Here is a 26,435-nt window from a genome sequence, read left to right on the forward strand (position 1 = left end):
CATTTTATTGTTCATAGTTTTGATCTTCTTCAAGAAGACCCTTTAACATGTCATTTAATACTGATTTAGTGGTGAGGAACTCCTTTAACTTTTTCTTGTCTGGGAAACTCTTTATATGCCCATCGATTCTAAATGATGACTTTGTAGGATAGAGTAATCTTGGTTGTAGGTCCTTGCTTTTCATCACTTCGAATATTTCTTACCACTCCCTTCTGGCCTGCAAAGTTTCTTTTGAGAGATCAGCTGACACTCTTATGGGAGCTCTCTTGTAGGTAACTAATTGCTTTTCTCTTGCTACTTTTAAGGGTCTCTTTTACCTTTTGCGTTTTATTTATGTGTCTTGGGGTGGGCCTCATTGGGTTCATCTTGTTTGGGACCCTCTGCACTTCCAGGACTTGTATGTCTGTTTCTTATCACTAAGTTAGGGGAGTTTTCTGTCATTATTTTTTCAAATAGATTTTCACCCTCGCCTCAGGTTTTTCAAATAGGTTTTGAGCCCTGGCCTTCAGTTCTGCTCAGTGGTTAGAGCGTCAGCCTGCGGACCGATGAGTCACAGGTTCCATTCTGGTCAAGGGCATATACCTTGGTTGCATTTTGTCCCAGGCCCTGGTCCGGTCATGTGGGAGGCAGCCATTCGATGTGTCTATCACATTGATGTTTCTGTCTCTCTCGCCCTTTCTCCCTCCTATTCTATCTAATGATAAATAGAAAAATACCCTCGGGTGAGGAATAAAAGAAAACAAAAAACAAATAGGTTTTCAATTTCTCTCTCTCTCTTTTCCTTTCAGCACCTTCATAATGCAAATGTTAGTATGGTTAAAGTTGTCCCAGAGGCTCCTTACACTCTCCTCATTTCTTTTTACTCCCCTGATTGGTTGTTTTTGCTTCCTTACGTTCCAAATTTTTCTTTTATTTCAGTTAGTGCCTTCTTCATTACTGACTGTGCATCCTTCATTTCTGACTGGTTCTTTTTTATGCTTTTGAGGTCCTCACTAAGTTTCTTGGGCATCCTTATAACCAGTATTTTGAACTGTGCATCTAATAGATTACTTATCTTCATTTTATTTAGTTCTTTTTCTGGACTTTTGTTCTGTTCTTTCATTTAGGGCATGTTTCTTTGTCTCCTCATTTTACCTGCCTCCCTATGTTTGTTTCTGTGTATTAGGTAGAACTGCTGTGTCTCCTAGTCTTGTTAAGGTAGCCTAATTTAGTAGGTGTTCTGTAGGGTCCAGTGGCAGAGCCTCCCTGATCACCCCAGCTGTGCACTCGAAGTGCACCCCACCATGTGGACTGTATACCTTTCTGATGTAATTGAATCTTGATTGCTCTTTGCACATCAGTGGAAGGGATTTACTCAGGCTGAAGGACTGACTGTGCCCACCAACCACCAACCTCCGACCACCCTGGAGGATCAGCTCTGCAGGGGCCCACCACCCAGAGCAAGACGTACTTTAGCAGGACTCTGGTACCCACTGAGTCAACCCCTTGAATGTGTCACTTGTGAAGGTGGTTGGGTGGTGGTGCTTCAACATGTCTGAAACTGTCCACTGGGTGTGCTGGCTCTGGGGCCTCTGGGGAGATGCATGCAGGCCAAGGTCAGTTACTACCTACATTCTACCTGGGGCCACCATGCATAAGCTACAGAGCAATCTGCAGATGGCTACTGCTTGTGCTGGGCTTGGAGGTGCCCAGGAGAAACCCAGCTGTGACCCAAGGCCAGCTGCTGCCAGTGCTGGGCCTAGGGCCACTTAGCAAGAGGTATGGGGCTTACTGAGGCCAGATGCTGCTCTTTTGAGAGATTTTAGGAAAATCTGAAGCATGAGCCAAGACAGGCAGTTCCTATGGTAAAGCCACTGGAAACAGGTGGTGGGCTCAAAAGTTGTATGGGGCAGGGTCTCAGGGAATCACTAGGGTGGAGCAAGCAATGTGAGCCAGGTTGATGGAGTATCAGTTACAGTGCTATCTGTTGGCTCTGTGGGGGAAGGGCTCATCCAAGGAACAATAGCCGCTGCCAGCACTTTGTCTGGGAGAAATTTGCCCCTCAAGCACTTGCCCTGATGCCAAACAATTCAGTTCTTCCCCACATGTCTCTGGTGCCTTTCAAGCTACTGCCCCTGTGCTGGAGCTCAATCAAGTAAGTCCATATGCAGACCCTTTAAGAGGAGCTGCCTGGGACTCCAGCAGCCTCAGCCTCCCTAGCCTCAAGCCAGGCTGGTTTTTACAGCCAGAAGTTATGGGGACTTCTCTTCTTGGCACTGGAACCCTGAGCTAGATGGCTTCACTCCTCAGGGGGGACCTCTACAGCTAAGATACTCCTGATTTTTATCCACCACATACGGGTGTAGGACCAGCCTTCTGAGTCTCCACCCCTCCTACAAGTCTTGATGTGGCTTCTTCTTTAATTTAGTAGTTGTAGGACTTCCATTTAGCTCAATTTCAGGCGGTTCTGAATGGTGATTGTTTTGTAGTGTAGTTGTAATTTTGATGTGGTTGTGGGAGGAGGGGAATACTGCATTTACCTATGCCACCATCTTGACTCGAAGTAATCTTTCCTTTTTTTGACCTATGAAAAAATAGCATGAGGGCAGGAAGGCAAATTGAATTATTTCTCCACATAACATACTCATCTAAATAACCTTTAATATTTTTCATGCTGATCCTTATAGATTTCTTTGACACACTGGACTTCAAGATCATTCATTAAAGTATTAGGCTAATCCTAATTTTCATACATATGCTTATGTGCAACTTACCCAGAATTTTCAGAGACAAAATAAATCAAATAGTTACTTCAATTTTTATTTGCTTAAACATGTTTGGTTTTTGTTTATTTTGTTTTTACCAGCAAATCCTAGAAGAGCAAGACTTTAAAGAAGAAGATTTTGGCCTATTTCAGTTAGCAGGCCAAAGATGCATAGATGAAGGGCACATAGACCAGCTCTTAGAAGTTATTCAAAATGAAAAGAATAAGGTAAGTATGATTTTTGTGCATACTTTTCAGTCTTTAATAGGAAGAAAATAGTCCATGATGCTGTTATTTATCCATTCATTTATTCATCATTTAAAAATCAACTTAAATTTTTATAGTAGGAAACTAGAAAACAAAAAAGGAATTAGGATTATTCATGTACTTTAAGGTACTTATTTACAGTCTGGTGGAAGAGATAAACATGTAAACAACTAGCAATAAAGAGGCAAAATAACTGACAAGTGCTATATTAAATTGCAATTTTAAAAAGTTATATATTTATAATTTAGAAGGGCAAGGATTAGTACTGATTAAGCACCAAAAATGGCATTTGGATCATTAATTTACATTGAGAAATATAAATATCAGGAAGGGTAGATAATCATTTTTGGTGATCAATACATTCTGTTCCTCCAGCCAGATGTATATAAAATACCAAATATTAAGTAAAATAATATTTTGACAGGAGAGTTGGATAATCTTACTGACCAATATCATCCAGCTATAATTATCTGAGAAATCCATTCACCACAACAGGAAAAGATCTTTTTGGGATCAGAAACAACTTTTTCTCAGACACAGTGTTGGTAACACTGCCTAATTTTGTGTCTTTGGACTTCTGTTCTTGCACAAGGGAAGACCATTTTTCTAGGAACATGCTGCCTTTTGGTTTGGTTTGGTTTGGTTTTTCATTTATAGTGATGTTTGTTTATACAGACATTTTCTTTTTTTTTTTTTAAACCTATCTTTATTGTTGAATGTATTAACAGATGTTCCTCATTTTTCCCCCATTGACCCCCTCCTCCCCTCTCCTCCCCCCTCCTGCCTTTCCCCACACTGTTGTCTGTTTCCATTGGTTATGCATATATGCATATAAGTTCTTTGGTTTAGTTCTTCCCACCTCCCAATGCCCCCTTCCCCTTTAGGTCTGTCAGTCCAGCATCCAATCTGTATTTTTTAATCCCTTCACCTTCTTAACCCATTCCTCCAACTCCCCTCCCATCTGGCAACCCAGAAAATGTTCTCTGTATCTATGAGAATGTTTCTGTTCTGCTTGTTCATTTTGTTTGTAGATTCAATTGTTGATAGATATGTATTCATTGCCATTTTGTTTGTTCATATTTTTTATCTTTTTCTTTAAGAAGACCCTTCAACATTTCATATAATAATAGTTTGGTGGTGATGAACTCCTTTAGCTTTTCCTTGTCTGGGAAACTCTTTATGTGGCCATCGATTGTAAATGACAGCTTTGCAGGATAGAGTAATGTTGGTTGTACGTTCTTGCTTTTCATCACTCTGAATATTTCTTGCCACTCCCTTCTGGCCTGCAAAGTTTCTTTTGCGAAATCAGGTGACAGTGTTATGGGGGCTCCCTTGTAGGTAACTAACTGTTTTTCTCTTGCTGCTTTTAAGATTCTCTCTTTGGCCCGGGTTCGGTTCCCACTAAGGGTATGTTTACTTCGGTTGCAGTTTGTCCTGGCCCTGGTTGGGCCCTGCGGAGGCAGCCACTCGATGTGTCCCTTTCATGTAGGTGTTTCTCTCTCTTCTTCCCACTCTATCTGAACAAAAAAATGGAAGAATGTCCTCGGTGAGGATAAAAAAAAAAGGTTCTCTCTTTGTCTTGAACCTTTTGCATTTTGATGATGGTGTGTCTTGGTGTGGGCCTCTTGGGAAACGCTGTGCTTCCTGGACTTGTATGTCTGTTTCCTTCACCAAGTTAGGGAAGTTTTCTGCCATTATTGTTTCAAATAGGTTTTTGATTTCTTGTTCTTTCTCTTCTCCTTCTGGCACCCCCAAGATGCAAATGTTGGCACGGTTGAAGTTGTCCCAGAGGCTCCTTACACTATCTTCAGTTTTTTTGGATTCTTTTTTCTTTTTGCTGTTCTGATTGGGTGTTTTTTGCTTCCTTATATTCCAAACCGATGGTTTGCTTCTACTACTGAATCTGTGTAAATTATTCTTTATTTCAGTTAGTGCCTCCTTCATTTCTGACTGGTTCTCTTTTATGCTCTTGAGGCCCTCACTGAGTTTGCTGAGGTTCTCACTAAGTTCATTGAGCATCCTTATAAGCAATGTTTTGAACTCAGCATCTGTTAAGTTGCTTATCTCCATTTTGCTTAGTTATTTTCCTAGAGTTTTGTTCTGTTCTTTCATTTGGGACCTGTTTCTTTGTCTCCTCATTTTGGCTGCCTCCCTGTGTTTGTTTCTATGCATTACTTAGCGAGAGGTATGGGGCTAGCTGAAACCAGTTGCTGCTTGTTTGAAAGAATTTAGGAAAACCTGAAGCAGGATCCAAGACAGGCCAATCTTATGGTAAAGCAACTGGCAACAGCTTTGGTGGGCCTGAAAGTTGGGTGGGGCAGGGCCTCAGGAAATCACTAGGGCAGTGCAAAGAGTGTGAGCCAGGTTGCTGGAGTCCCAGATAAGGTGGCCATCTGCCCCCCCAGGGAAGGGCTCACCAAAGGAACAAAGGCCTCTGACGGTACATCTGTCCAGGAGAAAGCCTTCTCTCCAGCCTCACTCCAGTGCCAAACAGCTCAGTTCTTCCCTGTATGTCTCTGGCGCCCCTCAAGCTGCTTCCTCTCTGAGCTAAGGAGCAGGTCCCAGTAAGTTAGTGCGCGGGCCCTTTAAGAGGAGCTGCCTGGGGCTCCAGCTGCCTCAGCCTCCCTGAGCCTCAGTTCCCTCTGGTTTTGCAGCCGGAAGTGATAGGGATTCTCTTCCTAGCACTGGAACCCTGAGCAGGGCACCTGGTGTGGGATGGGGACCCCTCACTCCTCAGGGAGGACCTTCCCAGCCAGGTATCCCTTTTATTATAATCCACCACACGTGGGTGGGGGACTAGCCCTCCACCCCTCTGCCCCTCCTACCAGTCTCGATACAGCATCTTCTTTAATTTTATAGTTGTAGGACTTCCATTTAGCTTGATTTCAGGCAGTTCTGAAGAATGGTTGTTCTGAAGTTTAGTTGTAACTTTGATGTGGTTGTGGGAGGACACGATACCGTGTTTACCTACGCCGCCATCTTGACCCTGCAGACATTTTCTTTGTTACTATCACAATCTAGTCATGCTGCCGCATGATTATATCCAGGGCACCTTGATTATGTTTGGGAGATTCCTAAGACTTTTTTTTAATTTCTCAAAAAAATTTTTTAATTAATTTTTGTTACAGATGTTTCTTCTTGTTCCCCTCAGACACCCTAAAACTTTTTAATTGTACATTGTTGTAGAGCCTCTTAGTAGTTTAAGAGCTTATCCGTTTTTATTTTAATAATATTTTTTTAGAAAAATTAGGACATTTTTTGAAACACTTGTATTTAATGTGTTTATAGTTCCTTTGTAGCCCAAAGTAAAGTAAATTTACTGTTTTCTTTAACTCCTTGAGGGTAACCTTTGAAAGTACCTTACTTTCAGTCCTGGCCGGTTTGGCTCAGCGGTTAGAGCATCGACCTGCGGACCAATGGGTCCCGGGTTCGATTCCAGTCAAGGGCACGTACCTCGGTTGCAATTTGTCCCCGGCCCTGAAAGTACCTTACTTTCAGCTAATAATAAAGTTAATAATAGCTAATATTTATTGAGTATTTACTATGTGCCAGATGCTGTCTTAAGTTCTTTACATCTGTTAACTCATATAGCCTCTCCAGAATCCTATAATGTACTACCATTAAATTCATTTTGTAGGTAAGGAAACAGTCACTGAAAGGTAAATTACTTGCCCAAAAGTAACTCAGCTTTATTATGACATCCGAGATTCAGACCTGTGCAGCTAGATTCAGAGCTCCTAACCACTCTGCTCTGCCTCCAATTCGCACTATGTAGCACTTGCAAGGAAGTTTTAGAATAGACTACAGGGGACTCATTGATTGTGGGGGTAAGAGAGATTGAGGCGTCAAAGATGGCTGGGTTTCTAGCCTCTGAGAGGATAATATATCCCAAACAGAAAAGCAACAAGAAGAGGAGACAGTTTCCTGAAGGAAAACACAAGTTTACTTTAGAAATGTTTATTTTAAGATGCAACAAGCAATTGAAAAGTACTTTGGAGCTCAGGAGAAAAATAGGAGATTAAGATGTACATTTGTGCATGGCTATTAGAGATTAGGTAATTGTGATAGATTTAAGCAAAGTGAGGCTTACTTAGTCTTAATAGCTTGAGAATCAACTTTGTAATGTATGGTCTGCTAAATGCAAAGGTTCAGATATTGATAAGACTATTTATAATAATAATAATAATAATAGTTGTTATTTTGTTTTTTATAAGATGTTTAAAACTGTTTACAACTGCGCAGCCGGTGTGGCTCAGGGCACATGGCCAGGTTGTTGGCCCGATCCCCAGTGGGGGGCAGCAGGAGGCAGCCAATCAGTGTTCTCTCTCATCGATGTTTCTGTTTCTCCCTCTCCCTTCCTCTCTCTCTAAAAATCAATAAAGGGAAAAAAAAACAAAAAACCGACTACAACTTACCCTGGCCAGTGTGGCACACTTGATTGGGTGTCGTCCCATGCACCAAAAAAGAGGTTGCCAGTTCAATTTTTGGTCAGGGCAAATGCCCGAGTTTTGGGCTCGATCTCCAGTGCAGGGCATGCCGAGGCAGCCAATCAATGTTTCTTTCACAATGATATTTCTCTCTCGCTCCCTCTCCCTTGTTCTCTCTCTAAAAATAAAACAAACAAAAAACTGACTACAACTTAATTTTCTTGCCAGGGCATAGAGTCAACATTGATCAAGATTTACTATTAATCTGCTTTATGTAAAATATTTTTCTAATAAAGCCATATGAATTGTTTGTCCCAAGACAATATAGTACAGGGTTTCTCAGTATTGGCACTATTGATGTTTTATAGAAATCCTTACTCCTGTTAAATGACCATCAAAAATGTTTCCAGACTGCCCCATATTCCCTAGAATGAAGGGAACAAAATTGCCTCCATTGAAAACCATGAGTATAGTGGTAAAAAGATGGGCTTTGGCGCTGGACAGACTTATATTAAATCCTGGTTCTACCCATGTTAGTTTTTAGACATTGGGCATATCAGTAATTTCTTTTTTTTTTTTTATCCTCACCCGAGGACATTTTTCCATTTTTTGTTCAGGTAGAGTGGGAGGGGGAGAGAGGAACAGAGAGAGAGAGAGAAACATCGATGTGAAAGGAACACATCGAGTGGCTGCCACCCGCACAACCGACCAGGGCCGGGGACAAACTGCAACCAAGGTACGCGCCCTTAGCGGGAACCAAACCCGCGTCTCTCAGGACCGCAGGCCGACGCTCTGACCACTGAACCAAACCAGCCAGGGCCATATCAGTAATTTCTAAACTTCGGCATGCTCATCTGTCAATTAGGAATAGTAATCTTACCCTGTAAGATTGTTAGTGTTAAATTAAACAATATGCATAATCACTGTTTATTTCCCTTCCCCATAACTATTCACTATTTACATAATGACTGGATACCTTGCAGCTGAGATTATATTTGTGAAATATTTTATCAAAATTATTTTTTTAGCTTAGATACACAAAATCTTATTCAAATCTGGAATTTCTCTTATAGTTAATTCTCAGAGATTCACTTATAGGGTAGAAAAGGAAAGAAATAGCTGAAAAAGCAGTCTCACAAAGCTAGTTAAGTTTTAAAAAGCGAGTATAGGCTTATTGTTTTTTCCAATTTTTATTAATTTTTGTTACAGATGTTTCTTCTCCCCCCCCCCCCCCCCCCGGACCTCTTCCTCCCCATCCTCCTCAACCCCCTAGCATTGTTGTCTAGGTCCATTGGTTATGCATACATGCATCGAAGTTCTTTGGTTTATCTCATCTATACCCCCTGCCCCCTACTCTGAGGTTTGTCAGTCTGAACAATACTCCTTTCTATGTCTCTGGGTCTGTTTTGTTCAAATGCCCACCTTGTTCATTGTATTCCACAAATAAGTGAGATCATGTGCTATTTGTAAATAGTGCTGCTATGAACATAGGGGTACATATATTCTTTCTGATTTGTGTTTCAGGCTTCTTAGGGTATATTCCTAGAAGTGGGATCACTGGATCAAATGGCAACTCAATTTTTAATTTTTTGAGGAAACACCATACTGTTTTCCATAGTGGCTGCACCAGTCTGCATTCCCACCAGCAGTGTACTAGAGTCCCCTTTTCTCCACATCCTCACCAGCACTTGTTGTTTGATGATTTGTTGATGGTAACCATTCTGGCTGGTGTGAGGTGATACCTCATCGTTGTTTTCATTTGCATCTCTCTGATGATTAGTGACGTTGAGCATTTCTTCATATGTCTCTTGGCCATTTGTGTGTCCTTTTTGGAGAGGTATCTATTTAGGTCCTCTGCCCATTTTTAAGTTGGGTTCTTTGTCTTCCTTTTGTTGAGTTGTATGAGTACTCTATATATTTTGGAAATTAACCCCTTATTTGCTGTATCATTCATTGGCTTTTATGCTCTCCCATACAATGTGTTCCCTTTCCATTTTGATGGTTGTTTCTTTTGCTGTGCAGAAGCTTTTTAGTTTGATGTAGTCCCATGTGTTCATTTTTTCCTTTGCTTCTGTTGCCTTAGGTATAACCTGATATCCAGTATTGTGATCCCACCTACTTTGTCCTTTTTCAAGATTGCTGTGGCTATTCTGGGTCTTTTTTTGTTGCCTTAGGTAATGTATCAGTGCAAATTCTGCTGCATATGATGTCTGTTGCCTACATTTTCTTCTAGGATTTTTATGGATTTATGAGTCACATTTAAGTCTTTTATCCATTTTGAGTTTTATTCTTGTGTATGGAGTAAGTTGATGGTCTAGTTTCTTTTCTTTTTTTTGCATGTAGCTGTCTAATTTTCCCAACACCATTTATTAAAGAGGCTGTCTTTACTCCATTGTATGCTCTTGCCACCTTTTTCAAATATTAATTGAGCATAATGTCTTGGGTCTATTTCTGGGTTCTCTGTTCTGTTCTATGGATCGATATGCCTGTACTTGTGCCAGTACCAGACTGTTTTGATTATAGTAGCTTGGTAGTATAACCTGATATCTGGTATTGTGATCCCACCTACTTTGTCCTTCTTTTTCAAGATTGCTGTGGCTATTCGAGATCTTTTTTGGTTCCATATGAACTTTTGAAGTGTTTGTTCTACTTCTGTGAAATATGTCATTGGTATTTTGATGAGGATTGCATTGAATCTATAGATTGCTTTGGGTAGTATGGACATTTTAATGATGTTAATTCTTCCAATCCATGAACCAGGTATGTGCTTCCACTTTTTGATATCTTCCTTTATTTCTTTTTTCAATGTTCTGAGTTTTCTGTAAATATGTTCTTTGGTTAAGTTTATTGCAAGGTATCTTAATTTTTTTGCCACAATGGTAAATGGGACTTTTTTTTTACTTTCTCTTTCTGTGAGTTCATTATTGGTGTATAAGAATGCCATCATTTCTTGATGTTAATTCTGCTCCTTTGCCAAATTCACTTATTAGGTCTAGTAGACTTTTTGATGACGTTTTTAGGGTTTTCTATATACAATATCATGTCATCTGTGAATGATGATAGTTTCACTTCCTCCTTTCCAATTTGGAACCCTTTTATTTTTACTTCATGTCTGATTGTTGTGACTAAGACTTCCCGTACTATGTTAAATAAGAGTGGCGAAAGTGGGCATCCCTGTCTTGTTCCTGTTCTTAAGGGAAATGCTTTTAGTTTTTGCCCATTGAGTATGATGTTGGCTGTATAGGTTTTTCATATATAGCCTTTATTATGTCAAGATATGATTCCTCTATTCCCACATTGCTGAACGTTTTTATCAGAAATGGGTGCTGGATTTTGTCAAATGCTTTTTGAGCATCTATTGATAAGATCATATGGTTTTTATTTTTCATTTTGTTTATGTGGTATATCACATTTATTGATTTGGAAATATTGTACTAGCCTTGCATCCCTGGGATGAATCCCGCTTGGTGAATCATTTTTTTAATGTATTGCTGGATCCGATTTGCTAGTTGTTTTTTTATCCTCACCCGAGGACATTTTTCGATATTTTTTTCAGATAGAGTGGGAGGAAGGGAGAGAGAAACATTGATGTGAAAGGGACATATCTAGTGGTCACCACCCACACAACCCAACCAGGGCCAGGGACAAACTGCAACCGAGGTACGTGCCCTTAGCTTGAATCGAACTCAGGTCACTCCAGACGGCAGGCCGACAGTCTAACTGCTGAGCCAAAACGTCCAGGGCAGATTTGCTAGTATTTTGTTCAGGATTTTGGCATCTATGTTCATCAGAGATATTGGCCTGTAGTGTTCTTTCTTTGTAGTGTCTTTTTCTGGTTTTGGAATTAGAATTACACTGTCCTCATAAAACAAGTTTGGAAGTCTTCCTTCGTCTAGAATTTTTTAGAATGGTTTGAGGAGAATGGGTGTTAGTTCTTCTTTGAATGTTTGGTAAAACTACCCTGTGAAGCCATCCAGGACTGGGATTTTGTTTTTTCTTTTTCTTTTTGCTTTTTGGTACATGCCCCCAGCGGGAACTGAACCCAAGACTCTCTGGTCTACAGGCCAACACTCCAACTGCTGAGCCAAACTGGCCAGGGCGGGCCTGGGCTTTTGTTTGCTGGGAGAGTATTGATTACATCCTCAGTTTTCTTAGTTGTTATTAGTCTGTTCAAGTTTTCTATCTCTTCCTGGTTCAGTTTTGGAAGACTATGTGTTTCTAGAAATTTTTCCATTTCACTTAGATTGTCCAATTTGTTAGTGTATAATTCTTCATAGTATTTGTTAACAATCCTTTGTATTTTTTTATTTTATGTTTATTTTTTATCCTCACCCAAGGATATTTTTCCTTTTTTTGTACAGATAGAGTGAGAGGGAGAGAGAGGAAGAGAGAGAGAGAGAGAGAGGAAGAGAGAGAGAGAGAGAGAGAAACATCGATGTGAAGGGACACATCGAGTGGCTGCCACCCGCACGACCAACCAGGGCCGAGAACAAACTGCAACCGAGGTACGTGCCCTTAGCGGGAACCGAACCCGGTCTTTCCGGACCACAGGCCGACGCTCTAACCGCTGAGCCAAACTGGCCAGGGCAAGAACCAGCTTTTTGTTTCATTGATCCTTTGAATTGTTTTTTGGTCTCTGTCATTTATTTATGCTCTGATCTTTACTATTTCCTTCCTTCTACCTACTCTGGGGTTTTCGTTTACTTTCTAGTTCTTTAAGTTCTGAGGTTATATAGTCAATTAGAAATTTTTCTTGTTTCTTGAAGTAGACCTGTAGTGCTATGAACTTTCCTCTCAGAAACGCTTTTGCAACATCTCATAGATTTTGTGTTGTTGTGTGTTCATTTTCATTGGTTTCCAGGAAGTTTTTAATTTCTTCCTTGAGCCCTCCTGGCCTGTTTGGCTCAGCGGTTGGTGCGTTGGCCTGCCTACCAGAGAGTCCTGGGTTCAGTTCCCACTAGGGGCACATACCAAAAAAAAAAAATTTCTTCCTTGATCTTCATGGTAAAACCCATTCATTGTTCAGTAACATGCTATTTAGCCTTCATGTTTTCAAATGTCTTTGCATGTTCTTGTTGCAGTTGATTTCTAGTTTCATGCCATTTTGATCTGAGAAGATGCTTGATATGATTTCAATCTTCTTGAACTTGTAGAGACTTAGTTTTTGCCCTAACATGTGGTCTATTTTTGAGAATGTCCCATGTGCACTTGAGAAGAAATTTTCATTGGTTTTCAACAGAAACACTACAGGTCAGAAAGGAATGGCATGAAGAATTCTGCAGTTTTGGGGTGTAATTCTTTGTAGATATCTATTAAATCCATTTGATCTAGCGCTTCATTTAGAGTCTCTGTTTCCTTGTTAATTTTTTGTCTAGATGATCTATCCAGTGATGTCAACAGGGTGTTGAAGTTCCCTGTTATGATTGAAGTCCTCCAGAAGATTTTTAATATATGTTGGTGCTCCTTTGTTGGGTGCATATATGTTTACCAAGGTTATATCCTCCTGTTGGGTAGATCCTTTCAATATTATGTAGTGGACTTCTTTGTCTCTAGTTCTTTATTTTGAAATCTATTTTATCAGATATTTGTATTAGTACCCCAGCTTTTTTTTCCTTTCCATTTGCTTGGAGGATTTTTTTCCATCCCTTCACCTGTAACCTATGTGAGTCTTTGTTGTGAGGTAGGTCTCTTGTAAACAACATATATGTGAGTCATGCTTTCTTATCCAGTCAGCTACTCTGTCTTTTTATCAGAGCATTCAATCCATTTACATCTAAGGTTGGTATTGGTATGTACTTATTTATTGCTATTTTTGTTTAGTGTGGTTATACTTGTTTTCCTATTTCTTCTACTAATTACAGCAGTCCTTTTAACATTTCTTGCAGTGCTGGTTTGGTGCTAATATATTCCCTTAGCCTTTTTTTGTCTGGGAAGCTCTTTATTTCACCTTCATTTTTTTTGTTTCTTTGTTTGTTTGGTTTTTTTTGTCCTCAACCGAGGACACTTTTCCATTTTTTGTTCAGATAGAGTGGGAGGGAGAGAGCGAGAAACATCAACGTGAAAGGGACACATCAAGTGACTGCCACTCACACAACCCAGCCAAAGCCGGGGACAAAGCACAACTGAGGTACATGCCCTTAGCGGGAACCGAACCTGGATCTCTCTGGTCCACAGGCCAACGCTCCAACCGCTGAGCCATACCGGCCAGGGCTATTTCACCTTCTATTTTGAATGATAGCCTTGTTGGTTAGAGTAGTCTTGGATTCAGATCCTTGTTTTTCATGACCTTGATTACTTCATACCATTCCTTTCTGACCTGTAGTTTTTCTGTTGAGAAGTCAGCTGATAGCCTTATAGAGGTTTCTTTGTAGGTAACCTGTTGCTTATCTCTTGCTGCCTTTAAAATTTGTTTTTGTCTTTAATTTTTGGCATTTTAATTACTATGTGTCTTGGTGTGGGCCTGTTTGGGTTTTTCTTACTTGGGGCTCTCTGTGCTTCTTGAACTTGAATGCCTTCTTCCTTCACCAAGTTAGGGAAGTTTTCCGTCACTATTTCTTCAAATATATTCTCTAACCCTTGCTCATTTTCTTCTTTTTCTGGGACTCCTATGATGCAAATGTTATTATGTTTCCAGTTGTCCTGCAGTTGTCTTAAGCTGTCTTCTTGTTTTTCAATTGATTTTTCCTTTTGGTTTTCTGATTGGTTGATTTTTTTTCCTATCCTGTCTTCTAATTCACTGGTCCTCAGCTTCTCTACTCTGCTGGTTATTTTTTCCAATGTGTTCTTTATTTCTGCTGTGTAATTTTTCATTTCCCCTTGGTTAGTTTTCAATGTTTCTATATCTTTATTCATGGTGTTGAGTTCCTTACTCATGCTGTTGAGCTTCCTCAAGATCATGGCTCTGAACTCTACCTCTGATAACTTGCTTAACTGCATTTTATTTATCGCTTCTTCAGTAGAGTTCTCTTGTTCTTTCATTTGGGATTTGTTTCTTTGTTTTACCATTTTGGCTATCTCAGTGGGTTTTGAAGCCTGCCAGATTTTCCCTGTGGGTATTGGTGTTCTGCTCTTTGTGGCTTTCTTTACTGGGATGGGATGAGTGTGAGAGGACCCACGTTAAATACCACTGACAAGTCTTACTTTTCTGAATTACATGCCAAGGAACGGTTCAGTTATCATCTAGCTTTTTGCTTGCAGTCTATTAGTTTCATTTACTTCATGATCCTTGGGTTGTAGCCCTCAGCTGAAAGAAAAACTCCCTCAGATGTTCAGTGTAAGAGGATTTCCAGAGGGTGGGGCAGATGCTGGTTATTAATGAGCCTCGATTTGCATTTCTCTGGCCCAGCTGGGTGGGGTTAAATTTCCGAGGGAGGGAAGGAGCAAGATGACCAGTATCTTGTGTGACCTTGACTCAGCAAAAACTCTGAGCATCCTCCAAAATCCCAAGTGCCCCACACAGTTCCAGTCCAGTCTGCCCTCCCTCAAGGTGAGTGGCTCCACTCACCTGAGGACAGAGCTAATTTAGTGCTCTGTCCCAGCCCTCTGTGCTGTGGAGCCTGCTTGGGATTTTAACCCTGAGGGAGCTACTCACAGCTGAAACAGCTGCTGTCCGTGGGCTCCCAGCCCACCCTCTTGCGCCTCTGCAGACCTACCAGGCTTGATTCAGTGTCCTTTTTTCCTGTCCCTGGTTATATGTGTCCTCCAGCTGCTTTTCTGTTGCTTTTTTTCGACAATGTATCTTTATTTTAGTTGTTATTCCCATTTGGTCCTGGGAGATGGTCTGTGTAGCTTCCATTCACTCTGCTGCCATTTTGGAATCGAGTGAAGGCTTATTTAATGAGTAGTGGTAGAGTAAATATTTAGTTACTTGGAAAAAAATTAACTACATAACTGATGCTTGATTAGTAAAGACCTAAATATTAACATCCAAGCCACTAAAAAATATAATAAAACAGAGCAGAATATCAAATCTTTGAAGGGAGAATACTTTGTTACACTTAAAAGTAACAGACATATTTCAACCTGTATTTATCAAATACATATTTTGTAATAGGCCTTACTCTAGATTCTGGGAATAGATAAAGCAGTGAACAAAAATTACTGCCCCTGTGGATCTTAAATGCTAAGGGAGATAAGATATGTACACGATAAATAAATTATATGTTAGTAAGTAATAAATGCCACAGAAAAAAATAAAGCATGTTTAGGGGGTTGAACTTTACTGGGTAAAATAGCATAGAGATTTGAAGGAAGCATATGTATACCTATGGGACTATCTGGGAGAAGAATGTGCCAGGCAGAAGAACTAACTAGTAGGAAAAGAATATTCAGAGATCAACTGAGCTATCTATCCCATTAGGTAAAAAGCATGATTATTTTCCTATTTTTTTAAAAATCAATTTATTAAGTCTTCATTTTATGTCATATATCTAACAGTCTTATTAAATAAAACGAAAGGTGAAATCTGTTTTGTTTTTTTTAAATGAATGTTTATAAATCTAAAGGGGGAAATTTCATTTTAGGCCCTAAAACAGAAAAGGGATCAACAAAAAAATCAAATAATTATTTGTTATAAACATACCTAATTGTATATTAACATATAGTGAGCTCATGTAGACGGATAAAACTATTTTTTTTAAATTGATTTTATGATGGAGGAGGGAAGAGAGAGAGAAACATCAGTGTGAGAGAGATATATTGATCAGCTGCCTCCCATACATGCCTAGAACCCACAACCTGGGCATGTGTCCTGAGAAATGAACCCACCACCTTCTGGTACAAGGGATGACACTCTAACCATCTGAGCCACACTGACCAGGGCGATAAGACAGTTTTTTACTAAAATGTCCAGTTAATAAATGAGCAAAAATGCAAACAGATAGTATTTTCTCTCTTGTGAACTATGTGTTCATATACCCTAACATCTTCTGTTGCTTGTTCTCTAGGACATGTTAACTTTTATACCTTTACACATTGCCATTCCAGAGCCTTTAATGTATTTCCCACCTATCTAGTCCTGACATACTTTCTAACAAGTCTTAGCTTAGCCATTGCCTCTTCTGGGAAAACTGTTGCCTTCCCCAGGTGGAAGTGACTATTCTGCTATACCTTATACTCTACCATTATTGCCTTAAAAGATTGGAGTCACAGAGTGGGTATTGTACCTATTTGTCCTCTTCCTAGATGTAGCCTTTTTTTTTTTTTTTTTTTTTACAAATGAACTAGAATGTAAACTCTTTGAGGAGAGATCTTAACTGTTGTGTTGCTTGCTTTATTTCTAGCACCTAGAATATTCTAGAGACCTGACACAGTACATGCTTGATAAATATTGATGGATTGAAGTAAAATAAAGGCTAGAGAAATGGAATATATTGTTGATGGTTTTGAAAATCAGTGGTTTTGATAATGAATGTGAATCCCTAATTATAAAGATAAATTTTTACTTTTGTGGTAAGCATCCTGAAATATCTTTGAAAATAGAAGCACCTTGTATGTAGGAGAGAAAATTAATTAAATGACACCTCTCCTTTTACATAAGTTATATGATTATAATATTATTTAGAGATTGTCTAAGGAACTTGAAAAGGTTTTTGATCGTTGGCTGGATTTCTTTATGAATCAGGGAAGTAAAATTCTCCATGAAAATTAAGTATTTGCTTATAGTAAATACATTAATTCTCTTGTTGGAAATAGTGTAATTATTTAAATCTTGGGAATAAACCAACTTACCTAATTAAAAGTAAAGTCCTTTTCTCAGTGAAAGTTTAAAAACTATCTTATTTTCAGTGGATTAAGCGTTGCCCCATGGACTGAGAGGTCCTGTTTCAATTCCTGGTCAGGGCACATGCCCGGGTTGTAGGCTCGATCCTGATTAGGGGGTGTGCAGGAGGCAGCCTGTTGATGTTTCTCTCTCTCATCGATGTTTCTATCTCTGTCTCCCTTTCTCTTTCTCTCAAAAATATCACTACAATTTTTTAACTATCTTAAAATATTGATTTTCTGTTAGTAGCCAACCCTAGGAAGTCAATGGTGAGATGTAAGACTTGCTTGCTTCATTTTTTCTATTTAGGAAATTCTAAGCTATTACACCAAGTTAAGAAAGCTCACTGTGAGCATCCTGTAGATGGCAGTATTTGCTTTACTCTGAAAATGTTACTACAGGTCATCATCAAGAATATGGGCTGGAATCTTGTTGGTCCTGTTGTTCGATGTCTTTTATGGAATAATAAGGAAGATGATAAAAGAAAATATTTTCTGATGCTTGATTTATTGATAAAGGTAAGTTAACAAAAATAGGTTTTCTATCACAATACACATCAGTATTTTATAATTTTCTTTAATGTGTAATGCTTGTTTTGTTTTTGGTGAGAAAGCTTTAGTTCATGAAAATACCAGAGGGAACTCTTTGAAAAAAGGTGTAACCTTATTGAGTGGATGGGCAAGTCCATTTCAGTTTCCCCACATTATCTGGATATAGAATGATCTATCTTCATCTCAGACCCACTAACTCAGAATCTCCAAGAGGAAACCTAAGAAGCTCTATTTTAAATAAGTAGCTTTTTGTATAGATGTGGACCGCAAAGGCCACACTGATCTTTTGGCAACATTGGAATTAGTATCAAATCTCAGTGCTTTATACTCTATGATATGTTCCCTAAAAGAATATGAAAAACCTAGAATGCAAGTGATCACAGTGAAATTAGGAATAGGGAGTAGAATAGTTGTGACCAACAACTTCAGAAAGCAACTCTTGGTAAAAAGTAAATAGAGTTATAAATCAAAAATGATGATCAAGGCCTGGCCGGTTTGGCTCAGCTGTTAGAGCATTGGCCTGCAGACAGAGAGTCCCAGGTTCGGTTTCCGCTAAGGGCACATACCTCAGTTGCAGTTTGTCCCTGCCCCAGTTGGGGTTTTGCGGGTGGCAACCAGTCGATGTGTCTTGCTCACATCGAAGTTTCTCTCTCTCTCCCCTTCTCTCCTTCCCGTTCTATCTAAAGATAAATGCAAAAATGTCCTCTGGTGAGGATAAAAAAAAAAAAATTTTTTTAAATGATGATCAAGAAAGGCAAATTCTGAGAAAAATGACAATTAAAATCTACTTAGAGACCTGTGCAAATAACAAATATATACTTGGAAAGAGGGAACTTCATCTACATATTAGTTATTAACTGTGAAGTCTTTTTAAAACACAAAGCAAGTGAGGTGATAATTACAGCCATTCAGAAAGCAGTGCAAAGTTTTACCTGCTTAGGGAGGAAAAAAAGAGATTGCATTTATCTAATACCATGACAATGTGAGATGAAAAGATCCACTTGCTGGTAGCTCTGGGAACCCAAGACAGCCTTCAGAGTAGACAGGCAAATCTCAAAGGAAACCTCAGCTCTAGTGACCAAATTCTCCCTTCCCATTTATTTGACCTTTTCCTTTGGCCAGGAATTTAAGACTCCCAAATGTAGTTGTCCATTCTAGACCCTTTAACTTTTGACTTTTTGCTATCAGTTTTACAGTGATTAGATAATTAATTACAGATTCTGTTTTGTTATTGTATGATTTTTTTTTTTTTATCCTCACCCGAGGACATTTTTCCATTTTTTGTTCAGATAGAGCGGGAGGGAGAGAGAGAGAGAACCATCGATGTTGAAGGGACACATCAAGTGGCTGCCACCCGCACGACCAACCAGGGCCAGGGACAAACTGCAACCGAGGTACGTGCCCTTAGCGGGAACCGAACCCGGGTCTCTCTGTACCGCAGGCCGACGCTCCAACCGCTGAGCCAAACCAGCCAGGGCTGTTATTGTATGATTTTTAACAATTGTATGAGTTGTTTTACTGTCAGCAACAAGTAATTATATATTTTTAAATATATGCCTTCTTTTAAAAATAGTAATCATGTGGCTTTAAATACAACTTGTATTAAACAGGTTCAATTGTGAATATTTTTATAGTTATGTAATCCAAAGGAATTATTGTTGGGTTTGCTTGAACTGATTGAAGAGCCCTCTGGAAAACAAATATCCCAAATTATTCTTCTTTTACTTCAGCCATTGCAAACAGGTAATGAGTATTTTGATATCTAAGTGTTTTTTATTTTCTGTGCAAGTGCCTTGATTGTACTCCAGAATGTCAGCAGTATACCAAAGTAAAGTTTATGACTAATTATTGAGTACTGTGCTTAAACTAGCAATAGCAGTGCCAGTTGGAATCCTGCTGCTCATAGAAAGATAATAATACCTGACTCAGAATGGGTACCCAGTAAATATTTTGTTGAGTGTCCCAGTTTTCATGTACTGTGTTGTAACTTAAAGGTTTTTGCCTAACCTTCCTATCTGCAACTTATATTCTAGAATTTTCTCTGTAAATATGTTTAAAAGATTGTCTCTGTGGTATCTGCAATACTCAGTCTGATAGCATTGTGGTTGTCCTGTATCTTGGTTAAGAACAACATCAGGCAGGGCATTGCTCACTCTCAGCTTGGGGAGGTTAGGGTTGAGAACAGCAAAAAGTACTACGAAGAATAAAATAACAGGTGTGGAAAGAAAAGACTTCATGACTGAATGCTGAAACAGTATTGGTAAGGAATGGATCTTAGCAACCAAGGCACACAGTATCTATGGAAAGAGACTGCTTTTTAATTTTATCAGCTACATTTAACTTCACAGTCTGATAGAAGGGCCCAGAATCAGGAATTCAAGTAAATTTGTTTTAAATGTGAATGCCCAGCAGCTTTATACCACTTGAAATATTCAGTCTTCTAGAAATATTCGGTCTCCCATTTTTATAGTGACACTTTCTCTTACTTTATACTTACAACAACCAAAATATATGGGAAAAAGTGTTTCTGGCTTAAGTATGTAACCTGTTGTAAACATACCTGAACAAGATTTCATGGCATCTATTGTAAAGTGCCATAATGGTAAGATGTTCCTTTTTGTTGTTGTTAATCCTCACCTGTGGATTGATTTTTAGAGTGGGGGGGGGGAGGGGAGGAGGAAAGAGGGGGAGCGAAACATTAATATCAATGAGAGACACACATCAGTTGATTGCCTTCCGCATGACCCTTACTGGGACTGGTGATCAAACCTGCAACCCAGATATGTGCCTTTGACCAGGAATCGAACTTTCAACCCTTTGGTCCATGGGCCAATGCTCTAACTGCTGAGCCAAACCAGCCAGGGCAAAATGCGCCATTATTTTATGCACCACTGTTTAGTGTGTTTGATGAGGCTACTTCAAGTAACTACTTGGTCTCTGTTTTAGTGATACAGAAACTTCATAGCAACAAGGCATATTCAGTTGGATTAGCATTGTCTACCATTTGGAGTCAGCTATCTCTTCTTCCTGTTCCCTACTCAAAAGAACAAATACAAACAGATGACTATGGCCTTTGTCAGTGTTGCAAGGCCTTAATAGAATTCATGAAGCCTTTTTTGGAAGAAGTCACTGATGAAAGAGAAAATTCACTGGAAAATGAAAAGTTAAAGGATGAATTACTGAAATTGTAAGTATATTTTTAAGAACATTTCACAATGGACTTAAGCAGTTGATAGTTCAGTTATTTTCTCTTTCTTTGTTTTATTAGTTTGCAGTGGAAAAATAAATCTAGTTTTGAATTTTCAAAGAATATATTGTCAGTTGATATAACTTGGGCATTTAAAGAGGCATTGATATTTTAAAAAATTAAAACCCAAAATCCATTTGTTTATTTTATATTCTTTTATGAATTGCCTTTACTTATCATAGTAAATGAATAATAGAAGCTGGGAAAATAGACAGATGTAGCTCAGAGGATCTGGTCATGCTGTAGGGAAATTGTGTTTTAACTTTCCCTTTTAAAGCAGAAGCACCAGACAGTTGAACATCTAACTTGACTGCAGAAACTGTAGTAGAGTAACCAATAGCATTTACACCAGGGGTCTTATAGACTAATGATGAACTGTTTAATATGGTTTTCAAGCACTTGATATATGGCTAGTACAAATTAAGATGTGCTATAAGTATAAAATACACTTGGATTTCAAAGACTTATTATAAAAAAACAAAACAACTAAATACTTCAATAATTTTTATGCTGATAACATTGAAATGATAATATTTCAGATATATTGGGTTAATAATATAAGTTATTAAAATTAATTTCTCTTGTTTCTTACTACATTTTTAATATGACTGCTAAAGAATTTAAAATTATATATGGGGCTTGCATTGTATTTCTGTTGGACAGTGCTGAACTAGATTAATGAATAACATGGATCAATAATTTAAAAAATTTTAGAGACTAAAACTACTGTTAACGTTCTACTCTGTCAGGTTCAAACATTAAAATGAATTTTTTACTATATAAACTCATTATTTTGTAAAAGAAAAGATATTTTAACTAAAGAAATAGGAAAGACTTAATCACAGAATAGTTTGGTTTTCTAAAAAAAAAAAAAAAAACAGCTTTATGAAAAAAGTACTACATTGTCCTGATTTTTCCTTAAGTTAACAAAACCTACATCGTGGACTAGCACTGGTTCTCAGATAAATATTCATTATCCATTGGTATAGTCCAAAAATGGAACTGAGTCTTACCACATTGAGTCTAGGTGTTCTCAGGCTCTTCCCATTACATAGTAGTAAGGATCTGACAAGCACCAGTTTGACAAGCCATTGGTGCTTATGTTGTTTTTCATGTAAAATTAACTTAGGTATGTTTACAGAACTAGGTATTCTATACTTAGGAAGTGCTGTATTCATAGTTACCCATTTATTTTACCTTAGTTGTTTCAAAAGCTTGAAATGCCCTTTGCTGACAGCACAATTTCTTGAACAGTCTGAAGAAACCGAAAATGATCCTTTAAGGTGTTTTGCATCTGAAATAATAGTAAGTACAGCTAACTTAATCTGTTAAAAATTTTTCTATAATCTAAAATGTTACCCTGCTGTATTCTTATGTACTGCATGTACAATTGAGCATGTAAGTTGATACATTTATTAAGAGAGCAATATGTATTTTTTTTGTAGAACACAGATAAAAAGAAAATAAGTAACAATAATTTACCCAAATATAAATATTAACACCTTCCAGGTTCCTTTTTGCTTTTATAGTCATAAATAAGTATTTATATAATAAATTTTTTCAAAAATTCTATCATATTATACCTACGTACTCTTTTTTTTAAAATCCTCATCCAAGGGAATGCTTAGAGAGAGAGAGAGAAACTGATTTGAGAGAGAAATACCAATCGGTTGCCTTCCGTAAATGCCCCAACCAGGGATTGAGACCACAACCCAGGTATGTTCCCTGACTGGGAATCGAACTGGCAACCTTTTGGTGCACAGGACAATGCTCAACCAACTGAGCCACTCTGGGCAGGCTATACGTGCTCTTTTGTGCTCTACTTTGTTTCTCTTAGCATATTATGAATATTTTTCCATTAGTTTAATAGTATCCTGTGATATGGATTTAGCATAATGTATATAACCTGGAATGTATAGTTCAACACGTAGATTTCTAAAAATTTTTTCATTATTATAAAATACTCCAACTTTTCTTCTTTTTAGCTAAGTTTGTGATGAGAATTTCTTAACCAAATCTTTGCATTTATTTATTTATTTATTGGTGTGACTCCTTTGCATATTTCTTTAATTGTTAAAATAAATTCCTAGAATCCTGGCTGGTGTGAGTCAGTGGTTAGAGTGTCGGCCCAAGCACTGAGGATTCGATTCCCAGTCAAGGGCAACGTACCTTGTTTGCAGGTTCGATCCTCGGCCCCATCGGGATGCATGAGGGAGGCAATCAATCGAAGTCTCTCTCTCTATCTCTCTCTCTCTCTCTCACTCCCTCTCTCTTTCTCTGTCCCCCTTCCTCCTTCCTGTATGCTCTCCCTAAAAATCAATGGAAAAAATATCCTCATGTGAGGATTAACAAAAATAAATAAACAAATTCCTAGGAGGGGGATTTCTATGCCAAAGAATATTTTCACTTTTAAGGCTCATGATAAATATTTGTTTTTATTTTATTTTATTAAATTTATCTTTATTGTTGAATGTATTACAGATGTTCCTCAGTTTTGCCCTATTGACCCCCTCCTCCCCACTCCCGCTCCCCTCCTGCCTTTCCCCACACTGTTGTCTGTGTCCATTGGCTATGTATATAAGCTATTTGGTTTATCTCTTCCCACCACTCACCCCCACTTCCCTTTGAGGTTTGTCAGTCTAACAACCAATTTGTACTTCTTAATCCCTTCACCTTTTCACCCCTTCCCCCAACCCCCCTCCCATCTGGCAAATGTTCTCTGTATCTATGAGAATGCTTCTGTTCTGCCTGTTCATTTTGTTTGTAGATTCAATTGTCGATAGATATGTATTCATTGCCATTTTGTTCATATTTTTTGTCTTTTTCTTCAGAAAGACCCTTCAACATTTCATATAATAATGGTTTGGCGGTGATGAACTCCTTTAGCTTTTCCTTGTCTGGGAAACTCTTAATATGTCCATCGATTCTAAATGATAGCTTTGCAGGATAGAGTAATGTTGGTTGTAGGTTCTTGCTTTTCATCACTCTGAATATTTCTTGCCACTCCTTTCTGGCCTGCAAAGTTTCTTTTGAGAAATCAGCTGACAGCCTTATGGGAACTCCCTTGTAGGTAACTAACTGCTTTTCTCTTGCTGCTTTTAAGATTCTCTCTTTGTCTTGAACCTTTTGTGTTTTAATGATGACGTTTCTTGGTGTGGGCCTCTTGGGGTTCATCTTGTTTGGGACTCTCTGTGCTTCCTGGACTTGTATGTCTGTTTCTTTCACCAAGTTAGGGAAATTTTTCTGCCATTATTGTTTCAAATAGGTCTTTGATTTCTTGTTCTCTCTCTTCTCCTTCTGGCACCCCCAAAATGCGAATGTTGGCATGCTTGAAGTTGTTCCAGAGGCTCCGTACACTATCCTCATTTTTTTGGATTCTTTTTTCTTTTTGCTGTTCTGATTGGGTGCTTTTGCTTCTTGTATTCCAAATCGATGGTTTGCTTTTTGGCTTTACCTGCTCTACCATTGAATCTGTTTAAATTATTCTTTATTTCAGTTAGTGCCTCCTTCATTTCTGACTGCATCCTTCATTTCTGACTGCTCCTTTTCTATGTTCTTGAGGTCCTCACTAAGTCCATTGAGGTCCTGAATAAGTTCATTGAGCATTCTTTTTTCTTTTTTTCTTTCTTTATTTTATTTTTGTTACAGATGTTTCTCCTTTTTTACCCCATTGACACCCTCCTTCCCATCCCCCCCACCCCGTCCCTGGCTTTGTTGTCTATATCCATTGGTTATGCGTACATGCATATAAGTTCTGTGGTTTATCTCTTCCCACCCCCACCACCCCCTCTTCTGAGGGTTGTCAGTCTGTACCCTTCTTCCATGTTTCTGGGTCTACCCTATTCCTCAGTCTATTATATTCATTATATTCCATATATAAGTGAAATCATGTGGTATTTGTCTTTTTCTGCTTGGCTTGTTTTACTTAGGATAATACCTTCCAGGTCCCTCTATGTCGTCTCAAAGGATAAGAGATCTTTCTTTCTTACAGCTGCATAGTACTCCATTGTGTATATGTCCCAGAGCTTTTTTATCCATTCGTCTACTGATGGACACTTGGGCTGTTTCCAGATCTTAGCTATTGTAAATAGTGCTGCTGTGAACAAGGGGGTACATATATTCTTCCTGATTGGAGTTTCAGGCTTCTTAGGGTATATTCCTAGAAGCAGGATCACTGGGTCAAATGGAAGTTCAATTTTAAATTATTTGAGGTAACCCCATATTGTTTTCCACAGTGGCTGCACCAGTCTGCATTCCCACCTGCAGTGCACTAGAGTCCCCTTTTCCCTACACCCTCGCCAACACTTGTTGTTTGATGATTTGGTATGGCGGCCATTCTGACAGGTGTGAGGTGATATCTCATTGTAGTTTTAATTTGCATCTCTCTGATGATTAGTGATGTTGAGCATTTCTTCATATGTCTCTTGGCCATTGGTATGTCCTGTTTGGAGAGGTGTCTATTCAGCTCCTCTGCCCATTTTTAATTGGGTTCTTTGTCTTCCTTTTGTTGAGTTGTATGAGTACTCTATATATTTTGGAAATTAACCTCTTATCTGATGTATCTTTGCCAATGATGTTCTCCAATACAGTGGGCTGTCGTTGCATTTTTCTTTTCTTTTTTTTTAAATCCTCACCGGAGGACATATTTCGATTTTTTGTTCAGATAGAGTGGGAGGGAGAGTGAGAAAGAAACATCGACATGAAAGGGACACATCGAGTGGCCACCACCCGCATGACCAACCAGGGCCGGGGACAAACTGCAACCGAGGTACATGCCCTTAGCGGGAACCGGACTCGGGTCTCTCTGACTGCAGGCCTATGCTCTAACTGCTGAGCCAAACCAGCCAGGGCTGCCGTTGCATTATAATGGTTGTTTCTTTTGCTGTGAAGAAGCTTTTTAGTTTCATGTAGTCCCATGTGTTCATTTTTTCCTTTGTTTCTGTTGTCTTAGGTGATGTCTTAGGTGTTGTCAGCAGTGAAAATTCTGCTGCCTATGATGTCCATAATTTTGATGCCTACATTTTCTTCCAGAATTTTTATGAATTCACGGGTCACATTTAAGTCTTTTATCCATTTTGAGTTTATTTTTGTGTATGGTGTAAGTTGATGGTCTAGTTTCATTTTTTTGCATGTAGCTGTCCAATTTTCCCAACACCATTTATTAAAGAGGCTGTCTTTAGTCCATTGTATGCTTTTGCCACCTTTGTCAAATGTTAATTGAGCATATAGCCTTGGGTCCATTTCTGGGTTCTCTATTCTGTTCCACTGGTCTATATGCCTGTTCTTGTGCCAGTACCAGGCTGTTTTGATTACAGTAGCTTGGTAGTATAACCTGATATCTGGTATTGTGATCCTGCCTACTTTGTCCTTCTTTTTCAAAATTGCTGTGGCTATTCGGGGTCTTTTTTGGTTCCACATGAACTTTTGAAGTATTTGTTAT

The 26,435-nt window shown here is 38.8% G+C and overlaps 1 protein-coding gene across 4 annotated transcripts in view; it reads left to right on the forward strand.

Annotated features, from left to right (window-relative positions):
• The window catches only part of GLMN (glomulin, FKBP associated protein), a 70,642-nt gene that overhangs the window by 3,076 nt on the left and 41,131 nt on the right, over positions 1–26,435 (forward strand). For all 4 annotated transcript variants that reach the window (XM_036257166.1, XM_036257167.1, XM_036257168.1 and 1 more), the window contains exons 3-7: positions 2,846–2,971; positions 17,599–17,715; positions 19,383–19,491; positions 20,695–20,935; positions 22,198–22,300. In XM_036257166.1, coding sequence (XP_036113059.1) covers positions 2,846–2,971; positions 17,599–17,715; positions 19,383–19,491; positions 20,695–20,935; positions 22,198–22,300 — 696 coding nt within the window. The remainder of the gene's footprint in view (positions 1–2,845; positions 2,972–17,598; positions 17,716–19,382; positions 19,492–20,694; positions 20,936–22,197; positions 22,301–26,435) is intronic.

This window comes from Molossus molossus, unplaced genomic scaffold (genome assembly GCF_014108415.1).
Source record: "Molossus molossus isolate mMolMol1 unplaced genomic scaffold, mMolMol1.p scaffold_m16_p_12, whole genome shotgun sequence".
Classification (NCBI taxonomy): Eukaryota; Metazoa; Chordata; class Mammalia; order Chiroptera; family Molossidae; genus Molossus; species Molossus molossus.